The sequence below is a fragment of the Chenopodium album genome, chromosome 10 (assembly GCF_948465745.1).
Source record: "Chenopodium album chromosome 10, dcCheAlbu1.1, whole genome shotgun sequence".
NCBI classification, from domain to species: domain Eukaryota; kingdom Viridiplantae; phylum Streptophyta; class Magnoliopsida; order Caryophyllales; family Amaranthaceae; genus Chenopodium; species Chenopodium album.
In genome coordinates this window covers 13708882-13735012 of record NC_137843.1, presented here as the reverse complement: position 1 = coordinate 13735012, position 26131 = coordinate 13708882, and the positions used below count along the sequence as shown (strand labels likewise).

The window sequence follows — 26131 nt, the reverse complement described above, 5'->3', positions numbered from 1 at the left end:
CCTAATATTTGAGTTGCCGTTGTACTCATAATAGTAGAGTTTTCCCTTTATTGCGACGTTCATGACTCCTATAAAGAATTGTCAACCAAAATATCAAATTTGTATCTAGTGCTTTGTATTTTGCAATTCGAACTTAATTACTATATCTCCTTACAATAGCGTTAGATTGTCGCAGACTGGCTGGCAGACAATGCCTTATACAAGGAAGATTTAGATACGATTAGCATTTACAAATTATTACAATATTCTACTCTGGAATTTTATGCATTCGAACGTTGCAATGTGCCATTAATAATAATAATAGTCTAGTACCTTTTCCAAAAAAAAAAAAAAAAAGAAAAAAAAAAAGTCTAGTAGTCTACTCCAAATTCAGTAAATCATAAATGTAACAGGATTTCTTTAATGAAACGACAGAATATTGTAGATTTTTTTGACCGTTGGGCAGCCCAAATCAGTGATGTATTGCCTGGGCTCTTGATAGTTGTTGTGAAAGACATAATTTATATGACATGGACTGATGGACTTAAGCTATGTTCAATTTATCTAATCTGAAGTAATATTCTAGACTTAATAACTTTGATTTTCTCAAGGTAAGAGACTAGAAACACGATATGATTTAGCCTTAAACCAATACGAGGAATTAACTTACAAGGAAATGCCGATAAAAAATTAAAGTGCATTGTGTATTAGAATGTAGACAGAGACATTAACAATATTTGCAAAACTTCATAAAAAAAAAAAATATTAAAAAGAAACAAATATTGCAACATCTTAGAAGTGAGAATGAATTTAAATTATCATGTTTAATTTCAACCACATGAACAGTATATGAGAAAATCTTACAAAAACTCTATAAAACAAATACTCCGTAAAGTACCAATCAGGCAATAAAATGAGGAAGTGAAAATGGAGGAATGTTATGTATTTGTTAATACAAAATATTGATTAAAATATTGTAAAAACATATGGTAGAAAGAGAAAAGAGGAGAGAGATAGGAAGAGAGAAGCCTGTAGGTGGACCCCACCTATTTTTGATCTGATTGTATCATGTGATAGGGACCATATGCTGATTGTTCCACTGAAAGTTTATATAGTATCATTGAATCCTTAGTGGTACTATTTATACATAAATTTAGTACAACTGAATGCATATATAATACCATTATGTGCAGATATAATATCACTGTATATTCAATGTTACCATTTGATTATCCAACGATACCAGGATATGCATTCGTCTGTACATATGTATAATTACATGAATACCCATTGTTATGCATTTCTACATGACTAACATTCCTCCCTTTAAAATCCCTCCAATGAAATTGTTGTGAATAATAAAAATATAACTTTAATTAATGTAGTAAACTTTCAGTATATGTTAAATGTGGACTTTCTAGGCCCTTCCTAGGAACGAAAAACCCATTTGTGTATTGCAATTTTAGCCCCAATTAAGCCCAATTAAACAAATTCCAACAAAATCAATTTTGTGCTGGCTATTGTTTCTGCTGGGAATAACAACATTTTGCTGTGAACTCTCACACCAAGTACGCTTACACTGCACAATTAAAATGGTTGAAGTTGCATACTACATATAGCTCTGCCAATTTCTTGCAATTATTTATCATATAAAAACTGAAAAAATGGAAAAAGCGATCCTGTTAGAGAGAGACACCCTGATATTAACTTATTGGGTCTTTTGCGAAATTGTAATGCCTATTCCATCAAACAAAAGTATTATTGGATTTTGTATTATTGTAGCGAATTTGTTGTTACTTGTTAGTCAGATCAATTAGTTAAAGAGAAATTCTCTTTGGCAACACCCAATTTTTCATTTTCCTCTTTGGTAAATTGTAAAAATTCTTATCATCTTTGGTAGCATTGGGTATTACAAATGAAAAATTGGGTGTTACCAATCAAATCAATTATATCGATCTTAGTATCTTACTCACCTCAATATCAAGTTCCTTGATGTAGGGACAGCTTTGAACCATACCAATAGTAACACGAAATACATCAACATCACGTAAATCAATAGCCGTCAAGCAAAGCCTATCCAGGCGATTAAATGCCATAGTCAGTGTACTTAGGATGCCGCTGACAGCCAAGAGCTTCAATAGGAAAAATAGAAGAATGATCATATTCAGGGGCCAACCAAACTAATTTCATAGGAAAAAACATATACAAAGTATATAATTTGCTGCAATCCTCAACATATATATAAGACAATTTGTATTTCACAGTGGATATAAATTATACCATAAACAAACCATCCCCAAAGTGAAGGCGCCGAAGTTCATATAAATCTTGCTACAGAGTCTGAACCACCATGTGAAACGGCAATCGTTCAAGAATCTTATCAGTTACTATATCTGGCAGATTGCTGATCAAATCTGGCCCAGTTTAACAAACAATGTCGTGTTTTTTAGAAGGTTTGAAACATATTGTCATTGTATAGTACTCAGCAGAGAGCGAAACAAAAGTTAAATTCTTCACAGTAGATAGAGTTCAAAATCAAACTTCATGAGATGAGTCCAAACTTGCAATATATTTCATCTAGTTATCAGCATATATATTAGATATTGGTGCATTCCAACAATTAGACGACGGGTTTGGGAAGAAATCACCTTTGATTTTCAATTAACTCTTAAACCTGCAAATGCACAAACTAACAAATTGATCAGAAGAGCGGCTAAGATGTCAAGATATCGATGTTACCAGTTTTCAAATAAACCTTGGACCAAGTTCCTTCTTAAAGTCTTAACACTGAATCTACAAACCATGTTGAACTTAACAAGATTTCAGGTCAACCATGACCAAGTCAATCTCTAGTTGGCTGCCTAAACATTATGCAAAAAAAAAAAAAAAAAAAAAATTACTTGACTTATTTTAAACTACCTCCATCCCTAAAAGTCATTTGTGTTTCTTAAAAAAGTGAATGCAACCAAGGGATTGGGGCAATCTTTTAAGGACAGAGGGAATATTAAGATAATACCACGAGTAAGTCATATCATGGATTATCTAGCCAAGTAAATGATGGTGAATTGATGGCATAACTTACTTTCTACCATGTCTAACCTGTCTTTAATCCAAAAGCAGAAAGGTTTTCCAATCCATGTAAGTCCAAACAAAGAAATTCTAAAACAAGAGCGGAGAAGGGAATAAGAGTGGCAAAAGAATGAAGACAAAAGAAATGAAAGTTGGCATAATTTGCAGATTTTGTACGTTCATAATAATCTCAATTGGAATAAGCATGAACTGAAATTCTCGCATCAATAAATGTAATTAATACGATTATATGACTTAACTTCATAATAGAAACTTTTATCTAACCTTCGTATGGTATCCCTGTGATTTTCTATTTTTTGGTTTTTTTATTTTACAACATCATATGATATATGTCGCATAATAAATAAAAAATTAGTCAAATTTATTAAAATCTTGATAATTTTAAAAACTGACAATAAAAAAGTGTTCACCCCTTTTTTCTTATTTCCTATCTATGATTTTTGTTTTAAAATAAAATTGAAAACTGAAAACAAAAAATAACGTCAAGCAATGATTGTTTTGTAACATCAAGGATGCTGTCTCACAGAAAAAATTTACTACCAGAGTAAATAATTAACCAAGTCTTTGAAATGTTTTCTTAAAAAACAATTTGTGTCTTAGGAGAAGCTCTTTGAAACACATTTAACTTTCTTTGCACCTTCAACTCTGCAACATCACCAATTCCTCCGAATTTGATAGTAAACCTTTGAAGAACAATTGAAGCAGACAGCGCATATTCAATCAATTTAAGCTCAGCTTTTGAAGCAGTTACACCCTCAATATCCACCTCAACCAGATTACCCAATTTATAATTATTTTCATAATCATAATCGTGCTCAACTTCCACATTTATGTTTGGACAAGCAACCTACACATTGAAACGCACATCAGAAGATACTTCAAATGCATTTAATTTATCACTTTTTTTTTTTCTTTTTAATACTACTTTTTAAACAATTTTAGGTGGCATTTGGTTTGTAAGATTTAGGTATGAGGTATGGGGTTGAAATGAGTAAAATCCTTACCTAATGTTTGTTTAAGAAAATTCTAATTGTTAGGAACTTTTTTAAATTACTATCTAAAAATGCATTTTTTTTCAAAATAACCACCCGTTTAATTTTTATTTATTTATTTTTATTTTACCACCCCTTAAATTATGGGGTTGAAATGAGTAAAATCCTTACCTAATGTTTGTTTAAGAAAAATCTAATTGTTAAGGAAAAAATTTCCACCCAAAAATGACTCCATTTTCAAAATAACCACCCATTTAATTTTTTATTTCTTTTACCACCCCTGAAATTATAAAATTACTCAGATTCCCACCTTTTTTAAAATTTCGGTGGGTTTTCCGTCTGTGGGCCCCCATCTAACAACTACTAACCGCTATTTTTACCTTTAAAACAGCTCTCCCAACTTTAATTCGCATTTTTGGGAATTAGGGTTTTTAGGACAATTCAATTGGGCTTTTCAACAATTGGGCGTCTTCAATGGCTCCCAGTTCCCCTGCTTTTTCTTTCAGCATCGCCGTAGTTAGTACTCACCATCGACAGCGGCGTCGGATTTGGAGCCATTTTTCCACATGTTATCTCTGCTTTGCTTGAAGTGTTTCGGTTGAGTATGGCTCCTTCCTCTGCCTCCTATGGTGGTTTCAGGTAAGAAGGAGGAAAGAGGAAGTGGAGTAGGAAAATGGAGAAAAGAAGAAAAAACCACCGGAAGAGGGAAATGGAGGTGGGGCCTCCCATGGTGGTTTCAGGTAAGAGAGAAAATGGAGAAAGTGAAGCAGGAAAGAGGTTTTGCAGTTGATGCAGTGAAAAATGAAAATGGAGTTAGGGCCCACAGACGGATAATCAGTCAAAAATCACTGAAATTTTGAAAAAAGTGGGAATCTGAGTAGTTTTTTAATTGAAGGGGTGGTAAAATTAAAAATAAATAAATAAATAAACCGGAGGTTTTTTTGAAATAGGTGTCATTTTTGGTTGGTAATTTAAAAAATTTTCAATTTTTAAACCCATACTTCAAACTCACATGGTATGGTGTTTAGAAACCCAAGTGTATGACTCATGGTATCAAATAAAAATAAAATAACATTCCTTTAACAACAAAACACAATATATTAAGAATCAAGTTCCTAACGACCTCATACCACCTTTCATTCCTGGTACCAAACCTATACCACTTTGTGAACCAAACGCCCCCTTAAATCATCATACTTTCATTTCAATTGTCATATTATTATTTTAATTATTTCTCTCAATAAGATTCTTTTTTTTTTGAAAGAATCAATAAGATTCATTCTTCTTAATAAGAAAAACAAGTACTCTTTAAATTAAGGTATTACTATATAATTTGCAAAATAAGAAACTTAAAAGGTATTTTCAATTCCAAAATAGTACTAAAAAATTGAAGTAGATTGGACGTTATAAGGTACTTACTGAGATAGCGAGCTTCTTAATGGATGGGCAGCTTTGAAGAAAACCAAAAGTGCAAGAAAATACACCAAAGTCATTCAAATTAAGTACTCCGAGAGACAGTTCATAGAGATGTGTAAGTACCAACGGAAACGCTTTCTTTTTTCCAATTGCAGCGAAGATCTTGCACAACAAAATAAAAGGCATCAATTTGTATAGCATATTAAAAACACTATAGATTCTAATTCGAGAAGTCGTTACCTTATTAGACTGATAGTTTATTAGGAAAAGCGATTTGAGATTACAGGAAGCTGCAAGTTTTTTAATGGCATCAGCTGCTTCAGCAGTTTGGCGATCAGTAATTGATGAATCACACCAAGATAGCTCTAATTTAGCAAGGTTGGGAATATTTTTGAAATTTAACAATCCAATTGATGAAGAGACCTTTAGAGCTAAGTTTTCCAGTTTTGGTGCATCTATAACAACACTATGATGGTAGAGGCAGTACTCGAGCTTTAATATAATAAGTTTGGGACAATTCGCAATCAAATTGCTAAATATGTCACCGTCCAATGTTATTGAAGAGCTCAAGTTTGCGAATATGTTTAAAGCACTTAAATTCAGTGGATGGACGTTTCAAAATAAAACCTTGGGAAAGTGTCAACTCCTCCAACTCAATGCAGGAATATATATGAGATGGCAAAGGTATAGCAGCGAATAAGCACAGATAATTTATAAGGGTGATCTTTTTGACACCATTGTTCGAAAGAAAATGTAGCCACGCATTAAGATTCAGAGTTTTCTGATAAGAACCGTTGTCTTGTCCATTGTCGGGGATGTAGAGGTAGAATTCGTGTATAGGTCCATGGTGTTGGAGAAAGCTGTTGTTGATGATGGTGTTGTATGTGTCGCACTTCGATTTTTGATCTACTTTCTTGAAGCGGAACTGCCGCTTCCAGAAATCATCATCGAAAACAAGTCTCTTAAGAAAGCACCAATAGTTCCTCCATTGTTTGGACAACACGCTCGTTTTGACTGCATCTCTAAGTGGCAACAGTTCGAGTATCTTATCAATAAGTACCATGGGCAGATTGCTGATGCGATCTTCGACATTTGTAGGTATTGGAAAAACCATTTGATATTAGAGTTTGAAGAACAAAGTTGTAATGGATGGAAATAAACAATTGTTAATTTTGTGTGAACATACGGCTTAATTCTCATTCAAGAAACAAATAACAATATATTTACAATGTTAACACTAGAGATACATACCATATCTTTGGTAAGATTGCTTAATTCTCATTCAAGAAACAAATAACGATATATATACAATGTTAACCCTAGAGATACATACCACATCTTTGGTAAGATTAGAGATTAAGAAACAATATAAAACATAACTCCAAATAACGACCAAAAATTCCCAATTATTATCTTTTTAAAAATATATTCTCAATAATAATTAATAATACATACGTACTCGTCACAATCCAACAACACGTAAACTGCACAAAAATGACGACTGAATACTAGTTTCATACAGATATTAATTTATAAGCAGATCGAGCTGCCAAATTCTAGCAACTTTAAACTTGACATTAAACTTTAAAATGGCAAAATCTTGTTAGAAACAGCATGATACTAACTTCTTGTGAGATTTTAATCACTATTCTATACAACAGTCAACAAAAGAAAGACGTGAAAAAGGAATTTGAAGGTTGCAACAGCAAAGGTTTATGGCATATAAATGTTTTGCTGAAACCTGTAAGCCTTTATATTAGCGACATGCTATATAATTATAACAAGTTTGTTGTTACTTGCTAATCAGATCAACTAGTTAAGTCATTAAAAACTTAAAAAGCAATCATAATTAGCTCATCTCAATATCAAGCTCCTTGATGCAGGGACAACTTTGAAACATACCAATAGTAACATGAAATATATCGAAGTCAGCACATCAAGAGCAGTCAAACAAAGCCTATCCAGGTGATTAAATGCCATTGGCAGCGTATAGGCAGCGTATTCAGGAAACCGCTTGCAGCCAAGAACTTGCAATAGAAAAAACAGAACAAAGATCATATTTAGGGGCCAAACTAATTTAAGAATTCAAAGAAAAAAACATATAAGTGTATAATATGCTGCATTTCTGATATATATGAAAGACAAAATGTATTTGACAGTGGATATAAATTATACCCTGCACAAACCCTCCCCAAAGTGAAGGCACCGAAGTTCATATGAATCTGCAAGAGTTTTGAAGGTGTCAACAGTCCCGGTGCATGAAGAATTCAAACCCTGCTTCTTCTAAAATTATTGAAATGTTAACAAGATGCTGGCCATTACTGATTTCTAGCGATTCAAATAGAGCTTCGATAACTAAGCTTTTAAGACTGGGTACATATATAACTAAATGCCTCATGACAACCCAACAAAAGAGCTTTATGAAAGCAAGATGGGGGCATTTCGTGGTTGTACTGGTAAAAATCTCAGCTGTAAGATCTATGTTGAACAGCTCAAGGCTTTGCAGATTTGTAAAGCCTTTAAAGTCGGTGGTTGAAGATTTTAGATAGAAAAAATTAAGTTGAAACTTCACCAAATCCCGACAAAAGAATACTCATATATGAGAAGGCAGTGGGTCGATGTTCATCCCCATCTTCCCCGCCAACACAGTTTACAAGCGTGATCTTTTTTACCCCATTATTTGAAAGGAAAGACAACCACTGGCTGATATTCGGACTCCCCAAGCCAAAGATTGAATGTAGGACTATTATGATGGAGAAGTATATTACTGTGATGTTGCACCACTTTTCTTTTATATTAGGTACTCGTATTAGAAAGACTTGAAGATTAAACTTCAAGAGATGACTCCAAACTTGCAACGAACATGAAATTTCATCTACACAGTACTAATAAATATCAATGCATTCCAACAATTAGACATTGGGTTTAGGAAAGCAATCACCTTCGATTTCCAATTAACTTGTAATCTGGCAACTGCACAAGACTCCTAATTGATCAGAATAGCGGCCAAGATGTCTTGATGCTACCAAGTTCCCTCTCAAACATGAATCTGCAAATTGTTTTCGGATCAACCATGTTTCCTCTCAATTGATGTGAAGAGGTTCTATACTAAGTCCAATTTACCTAATGGAACCAGAACAAGAACAAGAACGAAATTCACAACCTAATTTTATTAAACTAAACCAATTCACACATTTTAGATGGTAAACTTCCAAATTAATCAACTAGACAAATTTATGTTAAACTAATCATCCGTAATAAACTATTAGACAGTGTAATTTGAACTACTAATGTGACAAATCGGGATACAGGGAGTGAAAGAATTAAAAATTAAGTGAGATATTGTTTGGTTATACTAATAATAGTTTGAATTTCACATAATAAAAGCAATCAAGATGTATTCAAGCGATCGAACACATCCCAGATTTCAGAGGAGGAAACATAAAAGCGGAAGGAAGAAAGAGAGTAATGTACCGATTTCAAACTCTGCAACCCAGGAAGAACACGACTGCCATTTGTAAGGTAACGATACCGGCGGTCAGTATGTAGAGAGAAGGTCTGAGTCTGACGGGAGAAAACCCTGCCAGAGATATTGGTATGCGGGAATAAGGATTTGAGGGGGAAGATACTGTAAAAATTTTAGGAAGTTTATACTCTTACCAAGTTACCATTTTTTTTTTTTTTTTTTTTTTTAAATTTTTTTTTTTTTTTTTCTTGTAATGAAATCATAGCACTATAAATTTTCAATTAAAGGTGTCAATTAGGGTGTCCAGGTCGGATTTAGCAAGGTCTAATTTCAAATTTAAGTCATACAGAGTACTAAATTATTCTGTTTATGCGAGTCAAAATTTTAAACGGATTTTTTTTATTTTTTTTGAATCAACCTGGTCCAGTTTTAACACCTCTGTTTACAACTTTTTCATTTCATTTTTAGGTTACAAATTTTTTTTTTCTACCTAATTTCATTTTTAGTTCGGTCCTTTTATTTGCTTCATTGTTCTATTTTTGAGTATAAGGGACCATATCTTTACTTTAACTAGCACTTTATTAACCTTATCACTTTTCTCTCACATCATTTTTTTCCCAATTAGAAATCAAAGAAATAACTTTACTATTACGGAGCAAAAATAAAAAGGGCGGAGCATAAATAAAAGGATGGAGAAAGTATCAATTAGTCATGTTGGGTTTTCTTTTTATTTCTTTCATCAGTATTGTACTTCATAGTGAAGCTGTCAATTCAGGTATTCAAGTTGGGTTCGAGTTGGGTCAACTCAGATTTCAAATTATGTCGGGTCAATCTAGCCTCCAAATCATATGGTTCAGGTGCAAATCGGGTCAATCTCGGTTCAGGTTATCTCGAGATTCTCGGGTCATTCATTCTCTTAGGTGTAGGTCAGGTTTGATTCAAGTCAAATTCGGAATGAGTTCAATTTTAGGTTCGGGTTGTGTCAAGTCGAGTTTAGGCGGGTTAATAGCTATTACATTCGAGTTTGGGGTAAGTTTGGATCAAATAATTATCAAGTCTAATCTTTAAATTGGATCATTCTTAGGTTTGCATCAAGTTAAAGTCAGATGAATATCACTGTGTTAAAATTGAACCTATATTACTACGTCTTCCATAATCTGATCAATCATTATTAAGATTTTATTAACCCTGCCAATATAATAAAGAACAAGAGGTATATAATATGAAATTTCCCCAAACAATATCCAACCCAATTTGAAATTTTCAATTGCTTAAGTCAATAAACAAAAAAAAATTAAAAGTACATTAATAATACTCCATAATTAAATAAAATGTTCTTCAAAGAAAAATATTAATTATAATTATAAAACAAAATTAGGTTGCATTGTAGCATCATAGGCTATTGTCTCACATAATAGACCAAGACATTGAAATTTTTACTTAAAAACTATTTGTGCCTTTGGAGAAGCTCTTTGGAACCCATTCAACTTTCTTTGCAGCTTCAACTCTGTAACATTATCTACTGTTCCGAATTTGATAGTCAATTTTTGAAGAACAATTGAAGCGGAAAGTACATATTCAATCAATTTGAGCTCAGGTTTTGAACCTGTAACACCATGAATATCCACCTCGACCAATTGCCCTAATTTATAGTTATTGTCATAACCATAATTATGCTCAACTTCCACATCTTCGCTTGAAGCAACCTACACACATCAGAAGGCAAAACTTCACATTCTCATTTTTTTTTTTTTTTTTTTTTTTATCAATCTAACCCTTCTTCACATCCAAGACAACCCTAACCTCTAATCCTCTATGTAATTTTCCTTCCCAAACACCCCCCCCCCCCAAAAAAGCCGACTAATTCTTTCTCTCTATCCCACAAAACAATAAATCTTGTGTTTGGTTAGCCACAGTGGCCACAATTGTTTATAAAAACACTCATTAATTCATTATACAATTATTTATGTAAATAACTTTAATTTAACCATTAAATATAAGTAACATTAATTGAAAATATAAATAACTCATTTGCTAATTCAAGCAATCCCTCTTATTTTATTTTAACCATTAAAAGATTAGATCCACTTGTTTATAAAACTAACCCCAATTTCTCATTACGATAAACTCTTATCCGTCAAGGTAAGTCTATTTAATCATCGCCATATCATTACAAATTCTTAAATGGACCTGGATCACACTAATTTCTTGTAGACCATTAACATTAGAGACAATATGATTATTTTATTAATAAAAAAAATAGGTCACTATATTAAAATAAAGGTTATTATGTTAAAATAAAAGTTAGTGTGACATTATAAAAGCTATAAAAGGTTAATTTTTTTAATGAAATTTTCAATATAATGGTCAATATGAATAATAAAGATCACTATGTTAAAATTAGATCACTATTCAACATAATGTCGTACTCTCTAAGTTTATAATAACATTAAAGGTCACTCAAATTTTTAAAAAATGTTACTATGTTAAAAATAAGGTTACTATGTTAAAAATAAAGGTCATTATATTGAATATAATGCCAGTTACGTATGAACAAACGTAAGGTACATAATAATATTATTGTGAACCAGGTCCACGCAAGATTTTCTGCCATATCACTCAATAATTTGCAAAAGAAGAAACTTATTAGAAGGTAAAAACTTGAAGTAGATTATTGGACATAAGTTTAATAAAATTTGTTTTTTTCCAAAATGTTAAAACTTGAAGTAGTTTTGTTTCAAAAAACTTGAAGTAGTTCGGACAAAATAGGATACTTACATTGATAGCGAGCTTCTTAATGGATGGGCAGCTTTGAATAAAACCGAAAGTGCAAGAAAATACACCAAAGTCATCCACATTAAGTACTCCCAGAGACAGTTCATAGAGGTGGGTAAGTGGGAACGGAAACGATTTCATTTTTTTCGATTGCAACAAAGAGCTAGCACAATAAAATAGACATCAATTTTTATAGTATATTAAAAACAATATAGATTTGTAAATCGAGAAGTGGTTTAGCCATAAAACTAACCTTAGACTGACAGGCCCTTAGGTGAAGCGATTTGAGATCACAAGAAGATGCAAGTTTTAGTATGGCAGTAGCTTTACGATCAGTACTGACAGTAGTAAATGATGAATAAAGAATGGATAGAGTTAAGTGTTCCAGTTTTGGTGCATTTACAACAAGATTATTCAGGTTACTCAAATACTTGAGCGATAGTAAAGTAAGTTTGGGGAATGAATCATAAAATGCTTGCTTTGGATACATATTTAGTACGGAGTAGAGTAATTATAAGTACGTATGTCTATTCTGTTCACATACCAATTAATAAACGTTGTTTTCCAAAGTGAATATAATTTGAATTAGCTAGATGGGAAAATTTAGAAAGAAAATACGTTGTACTTGTAATTTGTTCTACGAGGCGTCACATTTATTTGTGGAAATACAAGGTGCTATGTATCTATCATGATTCATGAATATGAATTGTTGGTTCCCAAACCTTGACGGTCAATAAGTCATACATACGGATAATTACTCTCGTTGGAAATCATTTCATTTCTCCTATTCCATAATCAACACATCACGATAGCACCTCTACATTGCTTTTTAGCATCCACTATTCTCAAAGAATCAATTAGATACAAAAAAAAGTCATTCCTCTAGGCCAAAAAAACATAACGACACAATCAAAGCTCACCCAAAAGCTCACGAACAGTGGACAGTTGAAGAGTCATGGTGTTAGAATCCGCATCTTTCTCTATGTATCCCTTTCCTTCTCCTTGTTTTTTCCTTATGTTTGTCCTTTTAAGTCTTTCCTTTTTAATTTCTAGACTCTAGGGAGTATTATCGTGTTACTGTAGTTTCAGTGTTCACTTGTACTTCTCTATGCAATCAATATAAAGCTCTTTAAGGAGTGATTGGTTATTGAATCATAGCTCCTTACCCCATTGTCTTTGCTTTAAGACTTGTGTGTTGTTTTAAGCCTTTATAAATATTGTGCTTACCTTGTTTTAAAGCATCCCCCACCAAACTAAGAAACCTCCAATAGACGCCTTCATCTCGTCGGTTCCGCTTGTGCCCGCTTTGAAGCATCGGCCGTCACAAGCCCCGACTCCGCACCCGTGGTTGATGAGTGCCTCCTTGAGATACCCTTGGTCCGTGTTGCTGTGTGCTCACGAACCTTTCCCTCTCTAGGCTTGTATCCTTGTCGTCAATAGACAAGTGCGCGCCGCACGATCCGGTGTCAAAACATTCGGACCGTGACAGTTGGTATCAGAGCCAAGGCTCATTCTAAAGTCGCCCAGCATGGGGATGCTTGAACTTGCTGATACGTGGGAAGAGAGAATTGCCTGGCTAGAAGGCAAATCGGAATTTTGGGCTATAATCGAAGAAAGAGTACTCAAGCTCGAAGATATAGTAATAAAACAAGCTGAGCAAATAGAAAAACTGGAGTCAACGGTTGATGGGTTGACGGAGCAGCTCAATTTCGTTCAAGGAGTAGCGGACGAAGCTCAAGACAAATGTGCTACCCTGATGCGTGCCCAAAGGGGACTCGAGGGAAGTGGAAGTAAGATAAAACCTCCCAAGCCTCGGACCTTTAATGGCACGAGAGACTCAAAGGAAGTCGACAACTTCATCTTCGATATGGAACAATACTTCCGCATATGCATATTGGAAGATGATCTTAAGGTCGACACTGCCACAATGTACTTAGTGGACGATGCGAAACTCTGGTGGCGAACTAAGTACGCCGACATACAAGCAAAGAGGACGTCGGTAGATACTTGGGAGGATTTAAAGAAGGAGTTGATAGCTCCATTTTACCTAGAGAACACAGAGTTCATGGCTCGTACAAAGTTGGCTACCTTACAACACAAGACCTCTATTCGGGAGTATGTAAAAGAATATTCTGCATGCATGCTAGAGATCCATGACATGTCCGAGAAGGACCGCCTGTTCAATTTCATACGAGGCTTAAAGGATTGGGCCCAAAGGGAGATTTGGCGCCAGAAGACAGACACCTTGTCGGAGGCCATAGCCGCAGCTGAAAGGTTGATGGACTACTCGTCGGATAAGGGATTGAATCAAAAGAAAGGAGCTAGTGGGTCAGCATCCAGTACTCCAAAGAGCAACACTGGGAAATCCCAAGTCAGTTCGAACAGCATGGGGAGTAGGTACAAGAGTCGGGGAGACGATCCCCGAAGGAATGGAACATCCGCGTCGAATAACAAAAGTGCGGCCTCAAGCTCTATCTCATGGAATAAGCCCCTCACTTGTATCCTTTGTCGCAGGCCTCACAAATGGTTCGAGTGTCGCCACAAAGGAGAAATTGACAACCTTTAGAAGAAACTCTCCTCGATGTCGTTCGAGCATGAGAAAGTAGAAAGCAAGGAAGAGGCGGAGAATGACGAAGAGGAAACCTCGAGACTAAGTTCAATACGTTTCATGTACTCCATGGGAGCAGATGCGTCGGATCTGTTGTACATGGAAGTATTGATTAATGGGAAAAGGGTCAAAGCTATAGTTGATACTGGAGCCACCCACAACTTTGTCACCAGGGAGATCGCTAGCCAGTTGGGGTTGGAAGTGATACGAGGCGGGGGCCGCATCAAATCTATCAACGCAGAAGCTCAACCTATCCATGGTATCACCAAGAACGTTAAAGCTAAGATTGGGGACTGGAGTGGCACACTCGATTTCACGGTGGCACCGATAGATGATTTCAGGATGGTATTGGGAATGGATTTCCTTCGTGTTAGTAAAGCTGTCCCAATGCCCCACCTGGGTTCCTTACTTGTTGCCGGTAACCATCCTTGTTTCTTGCGAACGTGCTCGCCGAGCAAAGCAAGGGAAGGTAAGAAGGGATCTTTCTTATCCGCAATGCAACTCAATAAGGGAATGAAGAGAAATGAGCCAACATTCCTTGCTACCCTCTCGCTGAAGGAAGATGAGATAGAGACTGACCTCCCTCCTGCCATGAAGGGATTGCTCGAAGAGTTTGTTGACCTTCTTCCTAAGGAGCTGCCGAAAACACTTCCTCCGCGGAGAGCAATCGATCATACCATAGAGTTGGTGCCAGGAGCTAGACCTCCCGCGCGGAGCCCATATCAAATGACACCTCCTGAGTTAGCGGAACTGCGCAGACAGGTCGATGAGTTACTCCAATCCGGGTTCATCCGACCCTCTAAGGCGCCGTATGGGGCACCAGTTCTCGTCCAAAAGAAACAAGATGGGAGTATGAGATTATGCATCGATTACCGGGCCTTAAATAAGCTGACGGTGAGGAACCATTACCCTATACCCTTGGTGGCCGACTTATTCGACCAATTGGGTGATGCTGTTTACTTCACCAAACTTGACCTTCGATCGAGATATCATCAAGTCTGAATTGCCCAAGAAGACGAACAGAAGACGGCCTGCGTCACCAGATATAGAGCTTTCGAGAGGTTGGTTATGCCGTTTGGGCTGACAAACGCTCCAGCAACATTATGTACGTTGATGAACCAAGTCTTTCACGAGTACCTTGATAAGTTTGTAGTGGTATACTTGGACGACATCGTGATCTTTAGCCGCACCTTTGAAGACCACCTGGAGCACTTGAGGAAAGTATTCTTAAAGTTAAGAGAACATCATTTGTTCGTAAAGCGAGAGGAATGCGCTTTCGCTCAGAAAGAAGTGGGCTTCCTTGGACACTTTGTTGGCGGAGGTCGCATCAGAATGGATTCAAAGAAAATCAAAGCCATCAGCGATTGGCAAGCTCTGAAGAATGTTTCAGAATTAAGATCGTTCTTGAGGCTAGCTAACTACTATCGCTGTTTCATTCAGGGATATTCGGCAATTGCAAGCCCCCTCACGGACTTGTTGAAGAAGGATCGAAAATGGAGTTGGGCAGATGAGCAGCAGGGAGCTTTTCTAAAGCTTAAGGAAGCGGTGACGAAAGAGCCTGTCCTAACCCTTCCAAACACCAACAAACCATTTGAAGTTGAGACTGATGCATCAAACTTTGCGCTAGGTGGGGTCCTTCTACAGGAAGGCCACCTAGTGGCTTATAAGAGCCGGAAGCTAAATGGAGCCGAGAAAAGATATGCTGCTCAAGAAAAGGAACTATTGGCTATCGTCCACTACTTGAGAGGGTGGAGGCACTATCTGCTGGGATCCAAGTTCCTTGTTCGCACTAACAACACCGCAGCAAGCCATTTCCTTACCCAACCGAAGCTAACAAGGAAGCAAGCACGATGGCAGGAAGTGCTCGCTGATTTTGATGTGAAGTTCACCTATAGAACAGGAGCCAGTAATCGGGTAGCGGATGCATTGAGTCGACAAGCTGACTTGGCTGCAGTGCAGATGTTGTCCCCTCTAGCCGCCAACAATGTTTCTACCTCAGTAAAAGAGCAGATCAAGCAACACCTTCCCGAAGACCCCATGACGAGCACCCTCAAGGGATTGATCGAAAAAGGGAAGACAAGACGCTTTTAGATGGACGGTGATCTCATCTACACCAAAGGCAACAAACTTTTTATTCTAAAGGCAGGAGGCCTGCAGAGGATGCTTCTGAAAGAATGCCACGATACCCTATGGGCTGGTCACCCTGGATGGCAGAGGACCTTAAACTTGCTGTCTATGGGTTATTACTGGCCAGCAATGAAGGAAGACATCATCAACTACACCCGAACTTGCCTAGTTTGTCAACAAGACAAGGTTGATCGTCAGAAGCCTGGAGGCCTTTTAGACCCTCTGCTCGTTCCGGCACGTCCGTGGGAGAGCGTATCTATGGATTTTATTAGTGGTCTACCTAAGGTGGATCAATATTCAGTTGTAATGGTGGTGATCGACAGGTTTTCGAAGTATGCTACCTTCGTCCCCGTACAGAAGGCTTGCGGTGCTGAGGAGATACCGGCGCTGTTTTTCGAACACATTGTGAAGTATTGGGGGTTGCCTCAAACCATCGTTAGCGACAGAGATACTAGATTCACGAGCATATTTTGGACAGAGTTGTTCAAACTAATGGGGTCGAACTTAAACATGTCTTCAAGTCACCAACCCCAATCCGACGGGCAAACAGAGAGATTCAAAGGGCTCTTAGAGGAATACTTGAGACATTTTGTCAGCGCTAATCAGAAAGACTGGGTGAAACTCCTTGACGTCGCTGAACTCTGCTTCAACGCCCAAAAGAGCTCTGCTTCTAACAGAAGTCCGTTTGAGTTGGTGATGAGCCAACAACCTCTTTTACCTCACACCATAACAACTTCAGAAGAAGGGAGAAGCCGCGAAGCCCGGGAATTCAAGAAAGAGTGGCAACAAAACATGGAAGTTGCTCGCGCTTACTTGGAGCGGCAGCAAAGAGAATGAAGAAAAGGGCCAATCAGAACAGAAGGCCGCAAGAGTTTGATGTTGGGGACATGGTAATGGTGAAGGTCCTACCGGAGTAGCTGAAGTTCCTCAGAGGGAGAGATCGCAGACTGATCAGGAAAGATAAAGGCCCCATCTGCATTACTAAATGGATTGGGAAGAATGCATACAAGGTTGAACCCCAACGTGGATGAAGATACACGTACCCTGTCTTCCACGTCAGTCGTCTCAAGCCCTATCATCCATATCAAGAAGACAACAACTGCAACACCAGCAACCGCGCCAACATCAGAACAAGGATGAGGACAACACCAGCAACAGAAGATTAATCTTTTATGTTTTTCTTTGTAAGTCGACGAGGTCGTCGACATCTTAAGTGGGGGAGGATGTTAGAATCTGCCTCTTTCTCTACGTATCCCTTTCCTTCTCCTTGTATTTTCCTTATGTTTGTCCTTCTAAGTCTTTCCTTTTTATTTTCTAGACTCTAGGGAGTATTATTGTGTTACTGTAGTTTCAGTGTTCACTTGTATTTCTCTATGCAATCTATATAAAGCTCTTTAAGGAGTGATTGGTTATAGAATCATAGCTCCTTACCCCATTGCCTTTGCTTTAAGACTTGTGTGTTGTTTTAAGCCTTTATAGATATTGTGCTTACCTTGTTTTAAAGCATCCCCCACCAAACTAAGAAACCTCCAATAGACGCCTTCATCTCGTCGGTTCCGCTTGTGCCCGCTTTGAAGCATCGGCCGTCACAAGCCTCGACTTCGCACCCGTGGTTGACGAGTGCCTCCTTGAGATACCCTTGGTCCGTGTTGCTGTGTGCTCACGAACCTTTCCCGCTCTAGGCTTGCATCCTTGTCGTCAATAGACAAGTGCGCGCCGCACGATCCGGTGTCAAAACATTCGGACCGTGACACATGGCCTAAAAAATAAGAAACGATGAGCTTTATACATTTTACTAAACTAAACTTAATTTTATTTAAATTTTTTAACGTGAAAAGAACAGGGCATAAACTAAAAGAAACGACGAGCCTTATACATTTGTTGTGGGCCTTATGGCAATGGTGGAATTAAACTATACTGGAAACATAATAATGTCTCCACAATTGAAATTTCTTAAGAAAAAAAGGCTGACATCCATCTAAAATTAATAAAAATAAAAGTTCCCACTTGTTTAAACGTTGAAGTAAATATAGTGTATCCAAATCACTAACTGATTTCATATCAGTCTCAATTGCTCTAAAGCCTGTGGAGTAAGAGAACTACAATTAGAAGACTTAAAATACTCACATGGCCACGTCTTCGATTTCTCTAGATATAAAATTTGTACCTTTGGAGAAGCTCTTTCCAAACCATTCAATTCTTTTCGCAACGCAAAAGCTGAATTGTAATCAAGCTTTCCAAGTACGATAAACAAATTTTCAAGAACATTCGAGATAGAAAGCACATATTCAATCAATTTGACCTCTGCGCATGACCCTGTAATGCCCTCAAATTCCACCTCAAGTAGATGATCCAACTTGAACTTGTTATCGTAAGAATATTTATGCTGAACATCTAAATTTTTGCTTGGAGTAACCTGTGCACGAGATTTTATTAGGGGACAATGCGCATAATAATCATTATCAATCTCAAATTATGCCATAAATATATATAGTATATATGTTTAAGCTAGCTACTTTACAGAAATTCCAAGCTTTTTTATTGATGGGAAGCTTTGAATTAAGCCAAATGTGCAAGAAAATACACCATAGTTTTCCAAGTCTTGACGAAGTATAGCTTGTTAACATGTGTGAGTGCATTTGGAAGGGATCTCATTATACCACCTGCAACCAAGAACTTCCACAACAAAACCATCCATCAAATTAATGAGCAATTTGTTAAAAAAAATATAGAGACAAAGGAAATATATATCTTTTTTTTTCCCATATAATTTACCTTAGACAAACTAAGCCCAATTTGAAGAGACGTGAGTTAAGTTGCAATATTCTTGAAGGCATCAGCTAATTGTGTACATGAACGGTTATCCCATTCGCCTTCCACGGCTAATTCTAATCTGACAAGGCTAGGAACATTTTTAAAATCCAAGGATTCAAGTTCGCCTTTGATAGATAAGTTTTTGAGTTTTGGCGCGTCTATAGCAAGATGGTTTAAACTGGTGCAGTGCATTAGCTTTAACCTAGCAAGATTGGGGCAATTCGCAATCCAACTCCTGATGTCAATGTTGAATTTCATTTCGCAAAGTACAAGTCTCCATAGACGTTCAAACCACTTAAAGTCAGCGGGTGGAGGATTCAAAGTGAAATAACCTAGAGTCATCTCTTCTAACTCGACAAAAGAAAATATATAAGATGGCAAAGGTAATGTAGAATCAAGCAGATTCAGAAATACTAAGTTTTTGACACCATTCCGGGAAAGAAAAGATAACCAAGGAATAAAATTAAGTGATTCTTCACAAATAGTTTCGTCTTCCGGGATGTAAAGACGGAACGTATGAATGTGACCATGGTGTCGAAAGAGTATAATGCTGATGATGAAGTGGTACTTTGACCAATCTAGTTTTCCTTTGTCATCGTGCTGTGATTTCGAAAAATCATTATCAAAAACAAGGCTACCAAGATTCAACCAATAGTTCCTCCAATTTCTAGACAACACACCCATCTTGGCTACATCGGATATATATTGGCAAGATTTCTATGATCTTGTCAATGACATTATTTGGCAAATTGCTGATTAAATCTTGTTTATCTTCCATAATACTGGTATTGCTAGAAAACTCAGATGGAGAAACCATTAGTATACTCCTAAATTCTCTTATTGCAATGCTAAAGTATTCTAAACCAATCTAATTTAATTTTCTCCAACTTTTATATTATAAAGAGTACATGAACTTATGCATGATAATATTACAGCCCTAACAAACGCTTAACAATATACTGATGAATGTTTGTGAAGTTTATAGATAGATGTATACTCTAAGTTCAGCTAAGATAAAATTATAAAAGCTAATAAATTTAAATAAGAGCAAATAAGTTCAAACAAGATAAAATAGGGTTAATAATAAGATCTAGTAAGGAGACTATATAATACCTAATACAAGGTCCAACAAGATGGGTAAGAATATAAGATAAGAATGAAAAAGTTCATAGAAGATAAATACAAGTTCAAATAAGATAAGTTGAAGGCAAATAATATAAATAAAATTTATGTGAAGAAATTAAATATTATCGCGCATACTTGTATTTATAAAACTAGATTAGGCACGTGCGATGCATGATTTAAATATTATTTTACGATTTTAACAATATTATTTAGCTTATTTGTGTGTAATATGTACGTAGTACAAATAATTTAATCAACATCTAATAAATTGAGAAATTAATAAAGAGTGGAAGCCCTAATTCATATAATTTGTATAAAATTTACGGAGTAGGAGAAAAAGATAATGTTTATAAGAAAATGAAATAGTTTGACCTTCCTTTAATTTTTCCAATCGAAATTGCATAATTAGTCAATTTAAATATAAAATCTGTTAGGAAAATGTATAATTAATTTATCATTTTTAAATTTTTATTTATGTTGAAAAAAAAAATGATGTCATTATTAGTTTTGGCAGGAAATTTTTTTATAAGAGTTGACATGTAGAAAGTAATGACATCAGCGGTAATTACTTTAGTTATATTTATAGATTGTTACCCGGCAACAAGTGTTGTGACGTTTCAAGCATTGCAACAATAACATACTGTAACCAGGGGCGGAGCTAGGAATTTTAAATCGGGGGGACAAATGAACATCGCTTAGTTTGACAAAAATATTGGAGCAATTTTTTTTTAAAAAAATATTTAAAGTTTTACAATTATTCAAAAATATAAAATATATACGAAGTACTTATCAAAAAACCAATATCATATACCAAATTTTCCTCCATAAACGTATTTGATTAGGGGTTCATAATTTTTTTTAAAATTTCGAACAATAAATAATATAACTATTTAAATGTAGTATTTGTCATAATTACTTATTACAATCGTAATTTGGGGTAATATTCATGCAAAACTACAATTACAATGATTCAAATACGTATATGGCGTAATTGTTAAAAAATAAATTGAAGTAATACTATTTTATACATTAAAACTACAGTTACAATCATTGAAATAAGTAAACGGAGTTGTTTAAAAAAAAAAGTAAATGGATTAATTGTTAAGAAATAAATTGAAGTAATACTATTTTATAAAGTTTTTTTTTTTTAAAAAAAAATGGGAAACTACAATTACAATTATTCAAATAAGTAAATGGAGTAATTTTTAAAAAAATAAATCAAAGTAATACTATCTACTGTAATAAAGATTTCTTGAAATGGCTTAAAAAAAAGGAAGAAAAAAGGAAGTAAAATGGCTGAAGAAAGCATCGATCTCTGATCTCTGGAACACAAGCTCATGAATATCACTTTGACCACCCCGCCAACTCCCATGCTACAACGCATATTACGCAAAATATTGTACTTAAACTAATTTGTTTTTTGGGAAGTGGGGGGACAGTTGTCCCCCCTTGTCCCACGCTGGCTCCGCCAGTGACTGTAACGAGCTCTTCACTCATTGAAATTTTTCCAAGACCTCCTCCACCTGTTAGCCTCTTTTGAATGCGTAGCCCCATGTCTATGGGACTCCAAAACACTGGCAAAGAAGCAATTTCAGAGTCTTGCTTTTCAACAATCCCTGACTTGTTATACAAAAAACCACAAAAACCTGTTATGAAATTTTAAAGTAATAGCACTTGTACTGTACTAGCTAAAGCCAGTTTCCTTGGTGTAACAATTAATTACGAAAAGCTCCACTTCCCCGAAAAACAATTCATCCAAAACCTCAATTTACACACAGGAACATTTTCCTTCTGCAATTTAAACTAGAAGCAAAATAAAACAACACTGAGACACAAACCATAAACTATAATTGTAAGTATTATGTATAACAACCAAAGGATCATTCATTGATTCATTTAATCCCTTGTGGGCTACTTACGAAACAAAAAAGTAATACCAGTCACTAGTCTCTTAAGCGGGATCAGAAGACAAATCTGAAGTAGAAGGTGAGGCGGCAACATGAACAGATCTATTTCGCAATATGTTCTTTGGACAAATGACTTCCACCATTTGTATCCTTGAATAAGAAGTCTTCTTGAGGCTCTGTAGTAAAAACTCAATCAAGTCCTGAAATCGCTCGAGCACAGGAGACCAATCAAGTAAAAACTCAATCAAGAGGCTCTGTAGTAAAAGCACTCAAAATTCCAACTTTGGCACAACTGAGGTGGTGTAATCTAAAATCAAAAATTGGAGTCCATGGAACGTCCAACAAGATTTGTGCTTGAAATTATGGAAAAATATTTAGTGGAATTCACATGTTATAACTATACTCTGTAATAAATATTTAGTACAAAAATAGATATCATAATTTTAAGATACAATTGCGAATGGTAAAAAGCACTAGAACATCACTTACTAACCTTATTTAGTTATTTGTTGATAAATTCATAACAGTGAATCAATTCTATGGTACTAGTAATCTTCACTTATCTCAAGTATATATCCATCTCGGATTCTCTAATTCTCTGAACCTTGACACTCTAATAAGGGAAATAGACATGTGACAACACTTTCAGCCAAAAACATGAATACATCTAATTAATACCCAAGTTGGACACTTAAACACATATTGTTACCCAATTTAAGAGTTACAGAGTGAATTATATAGGTTGAGACAGAGATCCCACCATAGATATGAGTTACTTACAGTGATTTTTAGTGTTTCAATGTTAGGAAAGCTTTGAGTGCAGCTAAAGTCATCCAGATAATCTAAATGAACAGATAGCAACTTCAGATTTTTCAGCTTCTCAAAGGTATTACGAGTGGTGCCATAAGATGCTCGAATAATATAAGTCAGGATAAAGTTAACCACAAATATAAACTATCCAAACATCACTCACCCTACAAAAGTGACCTCTAAAGCATAGCCTTTTGAGTTTACTTGAATTTGCAAGAACTTTAGCCAGATCACCTAAGAAGTCCAAATATCTAGCTACTTATGCAAAAGAACACACATTTGTGCAGCATTACGGAGGGGAAATTGCTCCCAAATTTCATGTATCACATCCCTCGGCAAATCACTAATAATATCAGGTTTAGTGTCATTGCTTCTTTTGACTTAATTCTGGTATGATTCATTATCTGCTGGATTAAAACATTCAAAATCAACTAAAGGACTTTATCAGAAAAACATAAGACTAATTTACAAGTTTTACCATATTCTACAGGAAATTCAAATAATGTAATTTTGAACAGAACATACACCCAAAGTCCCAAATGATTCTTAAAGCTATATCGAATTTGTGGTCGCCTCAGGTCACAAGACGCAATCAAGACTATTCAATAAACACCTACCCACACCAAGATCAAATAGAATATACAGATAACTCATCATATCTAAAACAAAAATATGATGGTTGCTTAATATGATGAGAAACATAAAGGCACGATCTTTTTGTTCAACCTATTTTATGCAGCAGTAAAATGATCCAAGATAGGATCTTTGTCATTTCTCATTTCTGTGATTGATTTTCTAAATGACTGTTACAATATTCTTTGCTACCTTATATATGACAGCACCAAATACTAACCTAGGGATTTGGCTTAGCTTATAGCACCACTAGGAAGTTTACAGCTCATAGCAAAACAAACAAAATACTGCTAGCCTATATCAGCAGTAACAGACAAACAAAAATTCTACCTACTACAACATATATTACTCTATACTATTGCTTTCTATTTCATCACTCCCCCTCAAGCTTAGAGTGAGGAACGAGACTAAACTCCAAGCTTGTCCATGAGCCGATTCATTTGTTCTACAGATAGAATATTGGTGAACACATCTGCAAGTTATTGAGTGTTGTGTACATAGGTAAGAGCAATTACACCTTCATTTGACTTGTCTCGAATGAAATGACAATCAATATCAACATGCTTTATCTTTTCATGATGGACTGGATTAGCTGCAATAGCTAAGGCTGCTTGATTATCACAATAGACAGAAGTTGGTCCTAACTTGGTCATTCCCAGATCTTTCAAGAGATTTTTCAGCCACATTACTTCACATACAGTCAAAGCCATAGATCTATACTCTGCTTCAGCAGTGCTTCAAGCAACAACAAATTGTCTCTTTGATTTCCAAGAGATAGGAGATTTTCCAAATAGAATACAGAACCCAAATGATGATCTCCTGGTATTCTAGCATCCTGCCCAATCACTATAACAGTAGGCCTTTAGTTCTGCACTACCCTTTGAGGCAAAGAGAATTCCTTGGGGAATAGAACCTGATAAGTACCTGAGCACTCTCTTAGCACACTGATAGTGCACATCAGTTGGTTTATGCATGAATTTACTCAATACATGGACTGTAAATGAGATGTCAGGTCTTGTAATTATCAGGTAAATAAGTTTTCCTACCAGTTTCTGGTATGGCTCAACATCATTAAGCACACTTCCACTATCATTTCTCAGTTTTAAATGAGGATCCATAAGGAGCTTCAGTGGTCTTGCATTAGTCATGCCATATTCTTCCAAGATGTCAGTTACATATTTTCTTTGTGACAGGAACATTCCCTGATCACTTCTATCAACTTCAATCCCAAGAAAATATCTAAGCTCACCCATATCTTTCATGTGAAATTGAGAAGCTAGAAACAATTTTTCTTCATTCACAGCTTCCATGTCATTCCCAACAACAATCAAGTCATCCACATAGACTAAGATGATTGTAAGGCTCTTTCCCTTCTTCTTCACAAATGAGTAATCTGATTTAGACTGAGTGAACATGTTGCTTCTCAATGTTCCACTCAACTTTGCAAACCACTGTCTTGGAGCTTGCTTCAAACCATACAAACATTTTTTCAGTTTACACACTTTGTCTGGTATTGTCTTAATTTGCTCCCCTTCTTCTTGTACTTTGATTCTGCTTCCAAGTCCAATGTAGCCCTGTGGTAGCTTCATGTACACATCTTCCTGCAATTCACCATGCAAGAAGGCATTTTTAACATCCATTTGATGAACAATCCAGTTTTCTAAGGCAGCTATAGCAAGTAATGACCTGACAGTGGTCATTTTTGCTACAGGAGCAAATGTTTGCTCATAGTCAACTCCATACACTTGTTTATTTTCTAGGATAACAAGTCTTGATTTATCTCTCTTTTTCTCCATTTGGCTTGTATTTGGTCTTATATAACCATTTACAGCCTATTGCTTTCTTTCCTTAGGGAAGGTGAGTTATCTCCCAAGTGTCATTACTTTCTAAGGCTTCAAGTTCATCATTCATGGCATCTACCCATTCCTTCTTCCTCATAGCTTGTTTATAAGATTTAGGTTTAGGAACTTAATTAACTTCTGACATCAGAACAGAAAAAGAATTGCTGATAGGAATGGAGGCAATGGGTTCTATTTTTTCTGGGATAGATTTCACACACATATTAGATGAGACATTTCCAATTATATAGTCTTTGTGCCAGTTAGGTGACACATGAGGTCTAGTGTTCCTTCTTACATTATTATCACTTCCATTATCTTCCTGATCTGAGTGAACAGTTTGTTCATTTTCAGATTCTTCTTGATTTTCTTCACTCTCTCCTTCATCATGTTCTGTTTCTTCATTGGGTTCTATTATATCTCCTTCAACATCTTCTACTTCTCTACTTTCTACGTGTATTCTAGTATAATCTATAACCTCAGACTGAGTTTTGCTATTTTGTTGAAATAATTTATAGGGACAAATAGCTTCATAGAACCCCTTACATCTC

General features: G+C 35.8%; 2 protein-coding genes across 2 annotated transcripts; both read right to left on the bottom strand.

Annotated features, from left to right (window-relative positions):
* Positions 1 to 1441: 1441 nt before the first annotated feature.
* On the bottom strand, positions 1442 to 6591 carry LOC145564883 (F-box/FBD/LRR-repeat protein At1g13570-like). The gene is made up of 7 exons (XM_081625049.1): positions 6023 to 6591; positions 5718 to 5943; positions 5481 to 5639; positions 4590 to 4685; positions 3707 to 3916; positions 1953 to 2111; positions 1442 to 1558 (listed from the first exon to the last, which is right to left on the bottom strand). The coding sequence occupies exons 1-7, from the start codon at positions 6589 to 6591 to the stop codon at positions 1442 to 1444; spliced, it is 1536 nt and encodes a 511-aa protein (XP_081481175.1).
* A 10767-nt stretch (positions 6592 to 17358) lies between these two features.
* Positions 17359 to 19951, bottom strand: LOC145564881 (F-box/FBD/LRR-repeat protein At1g13570-like). Its single transcript, XM_081625048.1, has 5 exons — positions 19306 to 19951; positions 19040 to 19116; positions 18581 to 18869; positions 18471 to 18536; positions 17359 to 17552 (listed from the first exon to the last, which is right to left on the bottom strand). The coding sequence occupies exons 1-5, from the start codon at positions 19949 to 19951 to the stop codon at positions 17359 to 17361; spliced, it is 1272 nt and encodes a 423-aa protein (XP_081481174.1).
* Positions 19952 to 26131: the final 6180 nt, after the last annotated feature.

Coding starts and splice junctions, on each gene's coding strand:
- LOC145564883 (XM_081625049.1), bottom strand. CDS start 6,591: ATGGTTTTTCCAATACCTACAAATGTCGAAGATCGCATCAGCAATCTG. Junction 5,640..5,717: donor TAAACTATCAGTCTAATAAG/GTAACGACTTCT, acceptor TTGTTGTGCAAG/ATCTTCGCTGCAATTGGAAA. Junction 4,686..5,480: donor TTAAGAAGCTCGCTATCTCA/GTAAGTACCTTA, acceptor AAACCACCATAG/GAGGCAGAGGAAGGAGCCAT.
- LOC145564881 (XM_081625048.1), bottom strand. CDS start 19,951: ATGGGTGTGTTGTCTAGAAATTGGAGGAACTATTGGTTGAATCTTGGT. Junction 19,117..19,305: donor CGAATGGGATAACCGTTCAT/GTACACAATTAG, acceptor TCTTGGTTGCAG/GTGGTATAATGAGATCCCTT. Junction 18,870..19,039: donor TCAAGACTTGGAAAACTATG/GTGTATTTTCTT, acceptor TCTCGTGCACAG/GTTACTCCAAGCAAAAATTT.